Genomic DNA, 15,747 nt, shown 5'->3' with positions numbered 1-15,747 from the left:
CAACCCACATTCAAACACCCTTGATTCTTGTACCCGCTTAGAGTCATAGAGCCTCATCCGGCGCTGCGTGTTCAGATCCTCCGTCCACCCTCAGCCCTCTTAAGCGGGATTTTGAGAGAGAGAGAAACACTTATACTTGCTTGTTCAAACCAGTTCTTCCCAAATACTGTAACAATAATGATTAATGTTTCTTCCTGGATTTAATCAATTCTTAATTGTAAACTGCTCACCCTTATTCTCTAGTTCATCCTTCAACTCATTTCTTTCAACAGTATATTTCCTACAGTACATTATAACAATTTAGCAAAAAAGGCCATAGAACGAGAAATAGTTGATATTCAGATTCCTCTTAGTAGGTCAGAAATTAAATCAATTATCAAAATGAATATTTGGAAATTATGGCAGCAGTATTGGGACATAGATACCAAAGGTAGGCATTTGTATCATATACAATCAACAGTGGATAGGGGAAGAGTATCAGGTTGGAGCAGAACTGAGGAGAACATGATTACAAGGTTGCGATTGGGGCATACAAGGTTGAACAGTACAATGCATTTAATAAGTAAACATCCAACAGGGCTATGTGAGGTATGTGACGTTAATGAAACAGTTGAACATGTTATAATGTACTGTAGGAAATATACTGTTGAAAGAAATGAGTTGAAGGATGAACTAGAGAATAAGGGTGAGCAGTTTACAATTAAGAATTGATTAAATCCAGGAAGAAACATTAATCATTATTGTTACAGTATTTGGGAAGAACTGGTTTGAACAAGCAAGTATAAGTGTTTCTCTCTCTCTCAAAATCCCGCTTAAGAGGGCTGAGGGTGGACGGAGGATCTGAACACGCAGCGCCGGATGAGGCTCTATGACTCTAAGCGGGTACAAGAATCAAGGGTGTTTGAATGTGGGTTGGTAGGTTAATCGGGAGATTGTAGTTAGAGTGTCAATGGTCCATTTGAGAGATAGGTGGCGGTAATGCACTAATAAGTCTGCGATCCGCCGTAAAGCAGCAAGAAGAAGAAGAAACATGTTTACATACGTCACTTCCTCTAACTGAAACTTGCTGCCTGGTTCTTTATTTAACAAACACTAGCAATAGCGTAAATGTGTTTTGGCACTATTACAGTGAATCTCGATATGAGATTAAGGTTTAAAAACGAGCATAACAGACACTCATTAATGAATTTATGAAAATCGTTTGCAGTCATTGAACTTCCCGCTGCGATGCTCGTTTGACTGCGGTCAAGCCAGCCGCGCTTTGAAAATGCACGGTCAAGCCAGCCGCACTATTTTTTGTTCTGCGCGTGTAATTGTGTACTTACGGTACGGGTGCTGAGAGCAGTCAAAATGCATGTAAAGAAGCTGTCATACCGACGTTTCCTTTATAATTAGCTTATAGGTATTTTACCTTTTATTTTTAGTTTGTAAATACATGATTTTTGTACATAAACGTTTGTATTGTACATTAATTATTATAAATATTTATAAATGTTCATATTAATGTTTTATATTCATTGTTCATTGTTATATTCATAGTTTTTTAATTTAATGTGTGTGTGTGTGTGTGTGCGCATGTATGTATATATATATATATATATATACATACATGCGCACACACACACACACACACATTAAATTAAAAAACTATGAATATAACAATGAACAATGAATATAAAACATTAATATGAACATTTATAAATATTTATAATAATTAATGTACAATACAAACGTTTATGTACAAAAATCATGTATTTACAAACTAAAAATAAAAGGTAAAATACCTATAAGCTAATTATAAAGGAAACGTCGGTATGACAACTTCTTTACATGCATTTTGACTGCTCTCAGCACCCGTACCGTAAGTACACAATTACACGCGCAGAACAAAAAATAGTGCGGCTGGCTTGACCGTGCATTTTCAAAGCGCGGCTGGCTTGAACGCAGTCAAACGAGCATCGCAGCGGGAAGTTCAATGACTGCAAACGATTTTCATAAATTCATTAATGAGTGTCTGTTATGCTCGTTTTTAAACCTTAATCTCATATCGAGATTCACTGTAATAGTGCCAAAACACATTTACGCTATTGCTAGTGTTTGTTAAATAAAGAACCAGGCAGCAAGTTTCAGTTAGAGGAAGTGACGTATGTAAACATGTTTCTTCTTCTTCTTGCTGCTTTACGGCGGATCGCAGACTTATTAGTGCATTACCGCCACCTATCTCTCAAATGGACCATTGACACTCTAACTACAATCTCCCGATTAACCTACCAACCCACATTCAAACACCCTTGATTCTTGTACCCGCTTAGAGTCATAGAGCCTCATCCGGCGCTGCGTGTTCAGATCCTCCGTCCACCCTCAGCCCTCTTAAGCGGGATTTTGAGAGAGAGAGAAACACTTATACTTGCTTGTTCAAACCAGTTCTTCCCAAATACTGTAACAATAATGATTAATGTTTCTTCCTGGATTTAATCAATTCTTAATTGTAAACTGCTCACCCTTATTCTCTAGTTCATCCTTCAACTCATTTCTTTCAACAGTATATTTCCTACAGTACATTATAACATGTTCAACTGTTTCATTAACGTCACATACCTCACATAGCCCTGTTGGATGTTTACTTATTAAATGCATTGTACTGTTCAACCTTGTATGCCCCAATCGCAACCTTGTAATCATGTTCTCCTCAGTTCTGCTCCAACCTGATACTCTTCACTTATCCACTGTTGATTGAATTTGATACAAATGCCTACCTTTGGTATCTATGTCCTGCCATAATTTCCAAGTATTCCTTTTGATAATTGATTTAATTTCTGACCTACTAAGAGGAATCTGAATATCAACTATTTCTCATTCTATGGCCTTTTTTGCTAAATTATCTGCCTCTTCATTACCTCTCAACCCAATATGAGCCGGTACCCACAGAAACGGAACTTTTACACTATTTTGCTTAAGTGAATATAATTCTTGAATAATCTCTATTATCATATCTTGTCTTGTTTCTGACTTATGCTCATTCAAACTTATTAGGGCTGAACTTGAATCTGAACATATTACTGCCTTGGATATTTTAACTTCACTAATCCACCTTATTGCCATAATTATTGCAAACATATCTCTAGTGAACACTGATAAACAATCTGATATTCTACTGCTCTTATTTACTTTTAACTTTGGCATTACGAATGCAGAGCCCACATGATCTGTTTTTGGATCCTTTGAAGCATCTGTGAAAATGTACATATATTCTCCATACCTTGACCCCATATATTCCCTCACATCATATACCTCTGTTTCGTAAGCCCCTTCCTTTTGCCTTCTTGTATGTAAACATTTGTTAGCATTATGGGTATTGGAGTAATTGTGAGGAAATGTCACGTGACCTTATGTGATTAAATATATACTGTATATGTGCGTGACCCTGGACCACAAAACTAGTCATAAGGGTCCATTTTTTTAACTTAAGATGTATACGTAATCTGAAAGATGAATAAATAAGCTTTCAATTGATGTATTTGGCTGAGATACAACTATTTAAAAAAAATCTGGAATCTGAATCAAAATATTGAGAAATTGCCTCTAAAGTTGTCCAAATGAAGTTCTTAGCAATTCATATTACTAAACAAAAATTAAGTTTTGATATATTTACAGTAGAACATTTACAAAATAAATACAAATAAATTAATAAAATGTTTAAATTTGTAAGACAGTGGATGTGTGTATTGGCAAAAATTATTTTTTATAATATTAATATTTTTTAATTTGCAAAGGTAATTTAAAATACAGAAAATGTATAAAAATACACGTCTAAATGAAAATACTCTGCTATGAATTAAATATCTATAATAATAATAATATAATAATAAAAAGGACATTTATTTAGATTGCAGACCTCCTTGGACAAGGCTTTCAATGTCTGTGGTTTCTCTCCACTGCTATGAATTAAATAAATATTTTAAGAAGATATTAATTAAGCCTTTATTTATTTATTTAGTCATTTATCAGACGCTTTTATCCAAAGCGACTTACAAATGAGGACAACAGAAGACAACCTCACTGAGATTAAAAATCTCTTTTACAGGAATGTCCTGGCCAAGATAGGTGGCCCCGTAATACAAATACACATATAACAAACAACAATAAACTATCAATAAAAGTACAGCATTAGAAGCATTTGCAAATCGCTAAATCATTTTCTATTGTGCGCATAAATGTTTTAAAATTACTGAAAGACACCAACTGATTTAGCCGCAGTGTCATTTGAAGAGAGTTCCAATCTGAAGGTGCAGCATATTCAAAAGCAGTTTTACCATTAGATCTAGCTAAAGGTACATAGAGACTATAATAAGACTGGGAACGCAATGAATAGTTACCAACTACTTTTGTTGAATCAAACAACAGAGATAAGGTGGCAAAAAAACTCAAAATTGCATTATAAATCAATAAGTACCAATGACAATTGGTTACTCCAGAATCACAAATGTGTCAGCTACATTCCTTCTTCAGTATACATAAAATGACTGTACAGTACCTTACATGTCATATCACTTAGCAACATAAATACAATTATTAGAAATTCCAAAAATAAATAAATAAAGGAATACACTGAGATGCTATCACAGAATATTTATTGAAACAACAGGAGTATCTATCACAATTAATATCAATAGATATTAAGTTAAGTTATATATACAAATATTATTGAAAGACATAAGACTGTAAACATTACTTATGTATCATTACAGAAAGCTTAAGCTTATAAAAGACTTGCAATGATTGCAGTGCCAGTCAACGTATTTTATTTCATACATTTCTGTTGAACAAATAAATATTGGTGTACCCATTAAAACAGTCAGTAGCAGTCATGTTCAGTAACAATCAAGGCAGTATCAAATATCATTACCACCTCAAGGCACACAGGTTTAGAAAAATCCACGATAAAGGATAATGTTTCAGTGCATTTGGCAGCACCTGCTGAGGACCTAAGCACTGATCAGTTTAAAGCATATATTATGCTTTCAGTGTCCAATTATAGGTCAGGCCCGGTAAGGCGAGTTGACAATCTGCAGCTCTCCAAATCTGCCAGTCTGCCCTCCTGTCCGGCTTTTTCACATCTATTAACCAATCACTTCTGGCTCAATCTCCGTATCCTCCTCAACCTCCGAGTTCTCAATGACTGTCATACTGTTATGGTCGCCTATAATAACATACTCTATGTCGGATCTCTCCATTTGAATGCTGTTGATACTTATTGTGTCCTGCACTGGGATCAGTTGATCACTGCTCTGAATATCCGGCATTTCATTCACTGTTTGTAAAAAAAAAATTAAAAAAAATAATAATAATAAATGAAATAAAACGTTTTTTTTTATTATTATTATTCATATATACAATAATTGTTATAATACTCTATTTAGGGTTTCTGCAGGTTTTATAAAGGTCAATTTAAAGAGTTTTAAAGTCCATTTTTCAATAGAAGACAGACATGAATAAATAATGAGTTTATAATGAGAATACCTCTGCTCCCAATCACTAAAATATGGAAAGAACTTTTACTGTACCTTCTGATCACACTGTAAAAAAGTAATATATTAATCAGTATTTTGTCTTATTTTCCACCGCAAATGTCTAAAGATTCTTAAATGAAGATACATTTACTTGAGAAGCAAAATGACATAAAACAGGAAGTTTTGTTTTCTGAGAAATTGATAAAAATGAAGTGGTTTTTGATCAAATATGTGGCAATGGGCTCAGAAAAATCAACTTAATTTAGACCAAATAAATTAGATTTTCATTCCCTGTTGACAGATGTTTGATTTTGCTGTTTTAAGCATTAATTCATGTTATTTTCTTCAATTGCTCAGAAAACAAGGCTTCATGTGCTCAATTTGCATATCAAGTAAATGTATCTTAAAGGGGTCATATGATGCGATTTCAAGTTTTCCTTTCTCTTTGGAGTGTTATAAGCTGTTCGTGAATAGATAAGATCCCTAAAGTTGCAAAGACTAAAGTCTCAAACCCAAAGAGATATTCTTTATAAAAGTTAAGACTCGTCCACGCCATCCTAAAACACCTCGTTTAAACACACCCCCACATGTCTACGTCACGATGTGGGAAGATTTGCATAACGCCGCCCAAATGTTCACGCAAAGAAAGAAGGCGTAACTTTTATTCTCGCTGTAGTATTGTTGCCACCGCTGCCATGTCGTGGAGACGCTGTGTGCTTCGTTGTGAAAGCGAAACTACTTTGTTTGGCCTTCCAAAAGAGGACACGGCTAATAATCAATGGTTAAGTTGTATTTAAAACACTGTTCCAGAAGAGTTTAACTCATATATTTGTGTGTGTGCAGCGCATTTTACGGAGGACGAGGACTGTTTCCAGGGAGAGTAGCCTACAATGCCGGTTTTCTGACAAATAATGCTGACTCACCGCCTGTAAGTACGTTTTTATATTTAAAGAATTTGCCACTGATGATTCAAACGCGAGTTTTGAGCAGTGTAGAGTAGCGCTTGTTGTTTGTCATTTCTCTGATCACAAATGCAGACATGGTTTTATGTTTACGTGGCGCGATACAACGCAATGCGTAAAAAGACAGTATAAGTCATTATAATCAGTAATTATGTCCCCACTGGATGCAACAAATGCCTCGTTTGTAATGGGTTTTATTGGTTTTGTCTCGTCGCTCCGGCCGGGACACGGCATCACAGTATGGTAGGGACGTTACATTTCCATCACACGCTTGAGGTATTCAGCCAATCACAATGCACTGGATAGCTGGTCAATCAGAGCACACCTCGTTTTTCAAAACGATGAGCTTTGTAAAAATCGATGCGTTTCAGAAAGGCGGGGCATAGAGGAGAAACAATAATGTACAGTATGTGGAAAATAATGTGTTTTTTTAACCTTAAACTGCATAAACACATTTCATTACACCAAATACACAACATAATGTTCTTTTTATCAACGTCATATATATGACCCCTTTAATATAATGATTGTATTGGAAAACAAGAAAATTACCGAGGAAGATTTATTATTTATTTATTTGTTTGCAACTTTTAAGACTTTCTGCTCCAATTCAAGATCTATTCTCTGGCCTTCATTTTTGGAAGGGGTGAATTAAGACTTTTTAACACCTTTTTAAGACCTGCAGAAACCCTGCTATTGTCTAAAATTACACTGTTAATTTTACACCTAATTCACGTGAGAAAAAGTAAACTAATATAATTTAAAAATATATAGTATTAAATAGTTATATAGGTTATGTTTCCATTTTATATAAATGTATAAAATACAATAAACTGTTCATGCATATATACAGTGGGTACGAAAAGTATTCAGACCCCCTTAAATTTTTCACTCTTTGTTATATTGCAGCCATTTGCTAAAATCATTTAAGTTAATTTTTTTCCTCATTAATGTACACACAGCACCCCATATTGACAGAAAAACACAGAATTGTTGACATTTTTGCAGATTTATTAAAAAAGAAAAACTGAAATATCACATGGTCCTAAATATTCAGACCCTTTGCTCAGTATTTATATAACCCTAGAAGAATTTGACCTATACTTCCTGCTGCACAGACACTTACCATTGCTTGCATCATTCTGAGCGAGCAAAGAATGCTGTTCACAGGTAATGCATTGGCGATTGTTGTTCCCAATAATACAGTTGGTCAGGGAAGAGTTTTGTATGTTTATAATACAAGGTGTAAATTGCAATTTTTCTGAAAAGGGAAGACAAAAAGAGAAGACAAAAAACAAAAGACAAAAGACATCAATATGAGCAACTACATGACACATTGCATCAAAGGGATGTGGGACAGCAAAACAAGGCTCTTAGTCATGCATACTTTTGAGAAGTAAAGTATGTGGTTTTTTCATAGCAATACCTGTAATACTAAGTGGGTGAGATAATCTTTCAAACAAGAATGAGACAACAACAGGAAGTAAGGTGGTATATTAACCACTGAACAGGAACTGCAAATTAATTTCTCTACTGACCCTGTTGAAAAAACCAGCATACGCTGGTTAGGTATATTTTGAAACATGGCAGCATTGCTGGTTTGAGCTGGTCCTTAACTGGTCATAAGCTGGTTTAAGCTTGTCCTTAGCTGGTCACGGTGCTGGTCCTAAGCAACTATAGCTCCTGCTCAGGACCAGCTTAGGTACAACTTAAACCAGCTCATGAACAGCACATGACCAGCTTAAACCAGCTAAGGACCAGTTTAAACCAGCTCAAACCAGCAGCCATGCTTCAAAACGTATCTAACCAGCATATGCTGGATTTTTCAACAGGGGATATTCCTGATACTTCCTAAAACAACAGAGCAAAAAATAAATAGTCTATGGCAAGATATATCACCAGTAAGGCAAAAAATGCAAAAATATCTACCTGAGAGAGGAATTTGCTCTACATGTTGATGGTCCTCTTCATTAAATTGTGCTGAATGATAGAAAATGCATGAAAGAAAAGAAGAAACAGAAAGAAATAGAGTAATGAATAAACAATTCAGACAGTGGCAAATATCTTTTTTTTTTTTTTTTATCATTAATTTTTGATAGATTGTCCTACCTGGGAATCCAGTAACATTCTCATACAACACCGGGTCACAAATTCCAAGGCATGTGAGGAACGAACTGCATGCACTTTGACCTTTTTTAATGACAATCTGCATCAGCCTGGATGCTTTCTGCATGTCCGTGTGCTGAGATGTGATAACCTGTGCTTCGTACGCCGTGATTGTGCGGCATCGGGACAAACAGCTGGACATCCTTTGAACCAAATACCCAGTCATACACTTACTTAGGGAGCCCAAATAGCGCTGTAATTGTTTATCTATTGGGGAAAAGAACAAGAGAGGGCTTTTTACAACACAAGAATGTAGACAGGATGTAGCCTAATACATCCAATAAATGCATTAAAAGTTGTACTGATAAAGTGGGACAAACAAGTTTAATACTCAATTGACAGTGACTTTCAGAAACTGTTCATAAAAGAAAGTTGCTGCGATTTTGTAGTAGCCTATTTAAATGGCAGAAAACATATTTGATAAAAACTTTAAATCACAAGCCATTTTATCTAACAGTCATTATTTGTGCTAAAAAATCTAGAATTATCAATCGAAATCAGTTGAAATGACGTATTGCTCTTAAGAATTTACTTTTCGGAGGGTTGTGGCATTCAAAAATAACGTCTCAGGTTACTTATGTAACCATGGTTCCCTGAGTAGGGAACGAGACACTGCGTCCTCTAGGGGTCGCTATGGGGAACGCCTCGTCGTGACCCGTGTCTGAAGCATACATTGAAAAAACACCAACTTGTTGGCCGGCGACAGCCCATGACGTCACTACCGGTGCGACTCCAGTATAAATCGGCGCCGGGAGCTACACATCATTCACTTCTTCGTCTGAAGCTTGCGTCCGCAGCATGGCAAGAAACCTAGAGGACGCAGTGTCTGAATATACTGTACCAATAACTGTTTTGCATCATTCACCCTGTATTTGCTTTAGCCTACTACTGAAAACAACAGTTGATTGACAGCTATACTGATTTTTTGCGCTTCCTTTTTACTTGTCACATTCTTTACTTTCCCAAAACAAAGTAACTAAACACAGCATGTGGCAAAAGGAGATGTGGGCTATGAGTTAGAAACTTACCAGGAGGTATAACAACCGTGCTGTCCATCTATTACTTGTAACAATAAATAACACCACAAGGTAAAGTAGCTCTGGTGGCATCTGAGAACGAAACACTACTTCCATTGATATACGTAGGAGTAAATGCGCATGCGCGTTAAGAAAAGGAATTTCCAGATAAGAATTTCCCCATGTGCATTATGTCATTGTGGTTAACCGCAGCTTTTAATGTCATGCGAACAACAACAACAGCAAAAGTTTTAAGTCTTAAATATGTGCTTCAACAAACGCAATTTAGCGGCACTAATAGGCTACACTTACATGTATGTCTTTATAAGTCAACTGAACAGAAAAAGAGTAAATAATCTAGTTTATTGTGCGTCTAATATATTGCCGAGCGTTTAAATGAACAACACATTATTTATCAACCATAAATCCACTTTTGCACGTTTGTAGCGCAACACTGATGTACATCAAGTTGTCTACAAGCGTCAGTAGCACAAAGCTTGATTTCTATTGGTTGTTGCTGTTCTAACAGGGAGGTTCTGTTGCACTTGATTAGATGAGGAGCATCTCGAAGCCGGTATGATGGGAGCAGAGCGTGAAAATATGAATGTATGAGATCTACAGTCCACTGTCGTTTGGAGGCACATTCAAATTGTCGCAAAAATGAAGATTTGGAGCACTGAGCACATATTCAGGTAGACAAGCAGCGTTCAGGGCGAATGCAGCACTCGCGTGCACAGATTCCAGCATCCTCTCTGTCATGATTTACATCCCGATTCCCTTTGGTAGCGCTAGTATCAGCATAACTCGCCTCCGTTGGACACTTTTAGCTTTTAAGCAATTGATTCTTGCACATTACACAAATCTAAGCGATAGTTGCGAATATGCATTAATTTGGGCCTAGCCGGTTGCTTGTCTGTGAACGTCTATTACAGTTATGCGCAATGTCCTTACACGACTCACTGTTACTATTCACAACCGTGTTACTAACAAAACTCATAAATGTAGTTATATATTATTTTGTTTTTTTTACGGAAACCTAGTGACATTGATTTTTTTCCCCCTGCCTGTCAATACATTTTAAAAGTTGACTAAAATGTGGTCTATTTCCATATTGATAAACAACCTAAGCTGATGGTTTTTCAACCTGGCTGGTCAGTTGACTGCTTTAGAAGGGGTTTGTTTGGTTACCAAGCTAAACCAGCCGACGAGACCACCTCAAACGAGCTAAGACCACCTTAAACCAACTAAAACAACCAAACCAACTCCATTCATGATGCATCATAATTCAACAGACCTCCAAAACAGAACTGTGCAAAACCAGTATATTTCAAAGTTTCTTTTTTTGATTTTAAATGAAGTCATTAGTTTCACTCAGAAATGATTCATTATGTGGAAATTAATGATTTCAAACTAACCTTTATTTAAGGTCCCAGCCTCTCTTGTTATGGATGTGATGTTTGTTGTGATGAACTACACTGGCAAACAATTCTTCCTCCTCGCATTTAAGCAAAATTTCCCTTGAATGTGTTTTGCTTATGAGGTCAGTGTCAGTATAGTGATGTTCCTTATAAACCGCAAACTGCTATTGTGATGTTTTTGATTGTGTTCATACAGCTACCCTTGGGAGACTGTGATCAAAGCGGCTATGAGGAAGTATCCTAATCCAATGAACCCTAGTGTTGTTGGAGTGGACGTTCTTGACAGGAACTTGGACACACATGGACGTCTACACAGTCATCGGCTCCTCAGCACGGAGTGGGGGCTTCCAGCGGTTGTCAGAGCGGTTAGAAGATATGCATCACACTGCTAAATATATTGTCTTATTTACATTACAGCTTTTACATCTCACATGTCATGTATATTTTACCTCCAAAGCACATAATTAACAGTTCAATTAACAATCTGAAGTGATATTTAATAGTTTTAGCAATATGAAAGTGTATAACAGTACGCAACAGTGGTTTGCAATGTTTTTGACTCCCAGGGCCTCTTTTGTCCGCAACAATATTCAAAGGCCCCATGTTTTCCAGTTGTTCATGGATTACTGAATAAAGATTAAGGATAAGGATTTGTAAACAATATTTGTAACTGATAATTTTTACCTGATAAATATGTTAGAGCTTAGCATAACTAGAAATCAAGCTTTTAATATAAGACTACCTCATATATCCAGGTTTTTCAAGACAATGGGAAAAAACGTCGTTGAGGTGGTGAATTAAAATAAGAAATATATTTGTTTATTGGTTTATTTTAAATCATTTTACGTCATATTGAGGCTCTCTTGGAAGTTTGCCGTGGCCTCCTGACTGAGAACAACTGGCTTATAAGGACCTTAATTTTTTCCCCATAGATTTTAGGGACAAATCGGACCATCACATATGTAAAAGAACATTCCATTGTTGACCCAGAAGAGAAAAAAATGGAGCTTTGCTCAACAAACGTGAGTTTTTGTTCAACATTCGACAGCTATGCATTATAGAAAGCTATTCTAATCAGATTATTTTCTTAATAGAAAGTGGTTTTATGAATTCACATCTTATTTTCACGCTATACTAAAGAAATTCCTTTTCTTCTTCAGATAACCCTAACTAATTTTATATCAGTTGATGAAAGGCTTGTCTACAGGCCTCATCCAGAAAATCCAGAAGTGTAAGTAAAATCCATTTGTAAGCGTATTTAACATAATTGTCATCTAATTGTAATATCTGCATGAATATCTATGCACGTACATACAAGCCATACAAATAGAAAGCAATAATATGTTAAATTATATATCAAACTTATATTTAGTTTCTGAAAAGGATGTTTGCTTTACTTTTGCAGCACTGTATTAACCCAAGAGGCGATCATCACGGTGAAGGGGGTCAGTCTGAGCAGCTACCTCGAGGGACTGATGGCTCTAACCATGTCAGCCAATGCAAGGAAGGTCAATCATTTTGAATAATGTAATGTAAAATATTCATTTGACCAAATATCCCTGGAATATCCCACTCAACATCGTGTCACCATGTCACGTGTTTATTACAAGTCCTTGATGAAAGTTTGCTATTCTCTGAATAAATGGGAACTTAGTAGTTCCTATTTTCCTGCTGACACAATCAGAGAAGGACCAAAAATAAGCAACTTCAAGCACTGATAATGTGGTTTTGTCCCTATCTAGGAAACCCTGTTGTTTTTGTGGATGTTTTTTTAAATTTTAGTTTAGTTTCATTAATTGTTTTAGTCTCTTAGCAACTATAAAAACAGTTTGATATGATTTTATATACCATAGATGAAGCATTATACAAGCCTCTAAATAAAGTATGAAGCTCTAAAGGTTTTTTTGTCATAGGGATGGGACGCCATTGAATGGATCATTCAAAACTCTGAAAGGGAAAATGTCCCTTTGTGTGACTTGTGTTGAACAGGTAATGTTTCATCTAGCACCTGTTTTTGGCTGGTGCAAAACAGAAATGACACATAGTGAGTTTTGTCATATGCAGTAGTACCATAGGTTATTTAATAACATTTAAATGTTTGCAAAATAAATATTTTAAATGTTATTCTCTATACAAATATACATATGTATATATATTTATTTTTTATAATAAACATAAGTTTTTAATGAAATTGAGACATAGACAAGGCCCAATTTTTAAAAATATAATATTCATTTTCTTTTTATAAATATGTTTTATTTGTGCTTTCAGAGCCCATGAGTGAGCAGCGACAGCAGCAATCTCTCTTTGTGTTGATGTTTGTACTCGAAGGTAGTCAAATTAGTGCTCATTTATGCACTGTTTTATTTAAAACCTCATCAAATTGCACTATTACAGACAAAACTGTATAGAGTTTTGAATGTCGCTACAAAATATGTATGCACTGCACTGACTACCTCTTATTTTAGAGTTCTTTTAATGCCATAACAGGAATCCCAGTATCGATTGGATGTTAATTTGGAATTAAGCACATTAAAGTTTAGAATATCTAGAAACTGAATTATATTTTTGGTGTGTACTTAATTTTTTTTAAAGACATGATTAAGGGGAATATGAGTTAATTTTGTTGTTTGCATGGATAGTCATAAAGTGTAATTAACCGATAAAGTCTAACTAAAACTTGTAGGATAGATACTATAACTTATTAAAAGTCATTTTGTAGTGTTTACTATAAAAGAATGTTCTATATTTCAAATAAGTTTATGTTGCTTCTTTACACATTGTGAACATATTGTCAACTTATTTGTAAATGATTTTTAGTTTGTTTAGTAGAATGATATGAATGAATGCTTATTTATGGTTATGTTTTAAAAAAGAAAAAACATTATTTTATTATACTATTGCTGCGGTTCAGTACGAAAAGCATGTTTGCTTTATTTTGTGGGGGAAAATGTTACAATGCATATGTTTGTTAAATTATTAACTGCCTACTTTCTTTAACAGTTCAGTGTGTCGACTTCAACAAACTTGTTACATTTGTAAACGTTTTGATTTTTAAAACATTGCTTGTCAGTGTATAAAAACAAATAGTTGTTAAGGTCTTATGGAGCCCCCTATTGGCGAGTTTAAGAAGAAAAACTATTAAAAAAAATATTAAATTACGCTCGAAAAGCTGAAATGGGCAGAACGCGAACGTCTTGTGTGAGTTAGTTTTAGTTTCTTTTTCTGTTTGTCCCAGCATCTTTTTTTTTTAATTAATTTATTAGACTTAAAGCCTGCCTTGTAATTGTATATTTGTAACCTCTTTAATTGTTTCCCTAATTGTATTGTTTCAATGAAGTATAATGAAAAGGTCATCAATGTCAAAGCTAATTAAACAATTATTTCACTAGTCATAGAACTACAGGGCTCCTCCACTGGGAAAAACAAAAGCATGATGAAACACCACCCAAGCAGAAGTAAACAAACTTAAACTTGGTTTGTACTGTAATTGAGTCATCTAGCAGTGCCAGATGAATTTCAGAATTATATATTTCATAATGTAATATTTTCAGCTTTGATATTGTTGAAGAGACTGAAATGTCTTTATAACATATTGCCTGACAGTCAGATTCAAGCCTTTTGTTAATTAAGACACAGCAGAAAATCTTCACAGTCCTGATGATGGCTCCATTTCTCATTTAACTGACATTTTAATGCAATTTTTTGTTTGGTCTGGGGGCAAATAAGTCATGCATAATGTATGCTAATAAAGTATCTTAAATGCCATGGTATTAAATGTTCTTTTAATGCAATCCCAAACTCTGTTTTTTCTCTTATGTGGAGGATGAGGAATTTATTCAAAGAAACTAAATAAAATTTGAGTGCTTTTTAATGCTAGTTTTTCTGTGATGTGTATTTATTTGAATGGTTATGCACATACATTACCACAGTGGATACAGATTCCAACAGTGAAGGGTCAGTTTCGGTTAATTGTGCCGTTTATTGCTGGTAATGTTTTGTTACAGCATAATATGCAGCACATGACCTGACTGCATAAAAGTTGTTAATGAGATTATGACTCATAGCACAATATATTTTCTTGAGACATATTTTAATGTCAAAATAGTAACGTGTGATTCAACAGTAAAACTAATCTATAAAAAAAAAAGATACATTTTTAGTACAGAATTATTTAGTGCATTTTGTGATGCAGTCAGAGTTGAATTCATGTAAATACAAGAACCCAGTATTACAAATAAATATTTATAGACCACATCTGTATTTAAAGAAAAAAACCAGTCACCACCAGACATATTCAACTCATATTTTAACAAAAACATCTCTTGTACACAAGATGACAGTAAAAACTTGCCAGGCAATGATAGATTGTGGATTATATCAACAGGACCAGTGACTTCTTGTTATTTATAGATCTTGTTGCATTTCTTTGCCAAATATGTTCTTCAAATACCAAAGATAACATAGTAAGCATTGAAATTACAAGTTGGAAAAAAAAGATCCAAAACATGGAAAAGATTAGGTTATTGTGAACTGTGATAAATTCACTACACTAAATACTTTATTCATTGATTCCCATATAAAGCTGAATTAATATGATTCAGAAGATTTATTCAGAAAGAACCATCTGCAAATGAATGACAGCTTTTAAATGTGCTTATGACCACTCAGAATA

General features: G+C 34.9%; 2 protein-coding genes across 3 annotated transcripts; one reads left to right on the top strand and one right to left on the bottom strand.

Moving 5' to 3' along the window:
* Positions 1-4,586: 4,586 nt before the first annotated feature.
* Positions 4,587-9,767, bottom strand: LOC107595516 (uncharacterized). Its single transcript, XM_016285942.1, has 5 exons — positions 9,667-9,767; positions 8,582-8,845; positions 8,402-8,452; positions 7,599-7,733; positions 4,587-5,311 (listed from the first exon to the last, which is right to left on the bottom strand). Exons 1-5 carry the CDS (start codon positions 9,692-9,694, stop codon positions 5,121-5,123), a joined length of 669 nt encoding a protein of 222 aa, XP_016141428.1. The 5' UTR covers positions 9,695-9,767; the 3' UTR covers positions 4,587-5,120.
* A 408-nt stretch (positions 9,768-10,175) lies between these two features.
* LOC107595526 (PRELI domain containing protein 3A) lies at positions 10,176-13,675 on the top strand. 2 transcript variants are annotated; one of them, XM_016285960.1, is made up of 8 exons: positions 10,310-10,346; positions 11,081-11,194; positions 11,269-11,437; positions 12,005-12,094; positions 12,233-12,303; positions 12,478-12,580; positions 12,986-13,061; positions 13,344-13,675. In XM_016285960.1, exons 2-7 carry the CDS (start codon positions 11,190-11,192, stop codon positions 13,055-13,057), a joined length of 510 nt encoding a protein of 169 aa, XP_016141446.1. In that variant the 5' UTR covers positions 10,310-10,346; positions 11,081-11,189; the 3' UTR covers positions 13,058-13,061; positions 13,344-13,675. The 2 variants fall into 2 exon arrangements, with proteins under 2 accessions (XP_016141438.1, XP_016141446.1); XM_016285952.1 differs by lacking the exon at positions 11,081-11,194 and having other exon boundaries at positions 10,176-10,346.
* Positions 13,676-15,747: the final 2,072 nt, after the last annotated feature.

This window comes from Sinocyclocheilus grahami, unplaced genomic scaffold, assembly GCF_001515645.1.
Source record: "Sinocyclocheilus grahami isolate Dianchi unplaced genomic scaffold, SAMN03320097.WGS_v1.1 scaffold11.1, whole genome shotgun sequence".
Classification (NCBI taxonomy): domain Eukaryota; kingdom Metazoa; phylum Chordata; class Actinopteri; order Cypriniformes; family Cyprinidae; genus Sinocyclocheilus; species Sinocyclocheilus grahami.
The sequence above is the reverse complement of the archived record's forward strand: the minus strand, read 5'-3'. Positions and strand labels throughout refer to the sequence as shown.

What these genes read in the sequence shown, in the direction of transcription:
- LOC107595516 (XM_016285942.1), bottom strand. Translation starts at nt 9,694, where the DNA reads ATGGACAGCACGGTTGTTATACCTCCTG. An exon ending in AGAGCAAATTCCTCTCTCAG is followed by an intron (nt 7,734 to 8,401) that starts GTAGATATTTTT and finishes TTCCCTTTTCAG; the next exon opens with AAAAATTGCAATTTACACCT. An exon ending in TCAGAATGATGCAAGCAATG is followed by an intron (nt 5,312 to 7,598) that starts GTAAGTGTCTGT and finishes TTTTACAAACAG; the next exon opens with TGAATGAAATGCCGGATATT.
- LOC107595526 (XM_016285952.1), top strand. Translation starts at nt 10,315, where the DNA reads ATGAAGATTTGGAGCACTGAGCACATATTCAG. An exon ending in TTCCAGCGGTTGTCAGAGCG is followed by an intron (nt 11,438 to 12,004) that starts GTTAGAAGATAT and finishes TTTTCCCCATAG; the next exon opens with ATTTTAGGGACAAATCGGAC. An exon ending in CATCCAGAAAATCCAGAAGT is followed by an intron (nt 12,304 to 12,477) that starts GTAAGTAAAATC and finishes TTACTTTTGCAG; the next exon opens with CACTGTATTAACCCAAGAGG.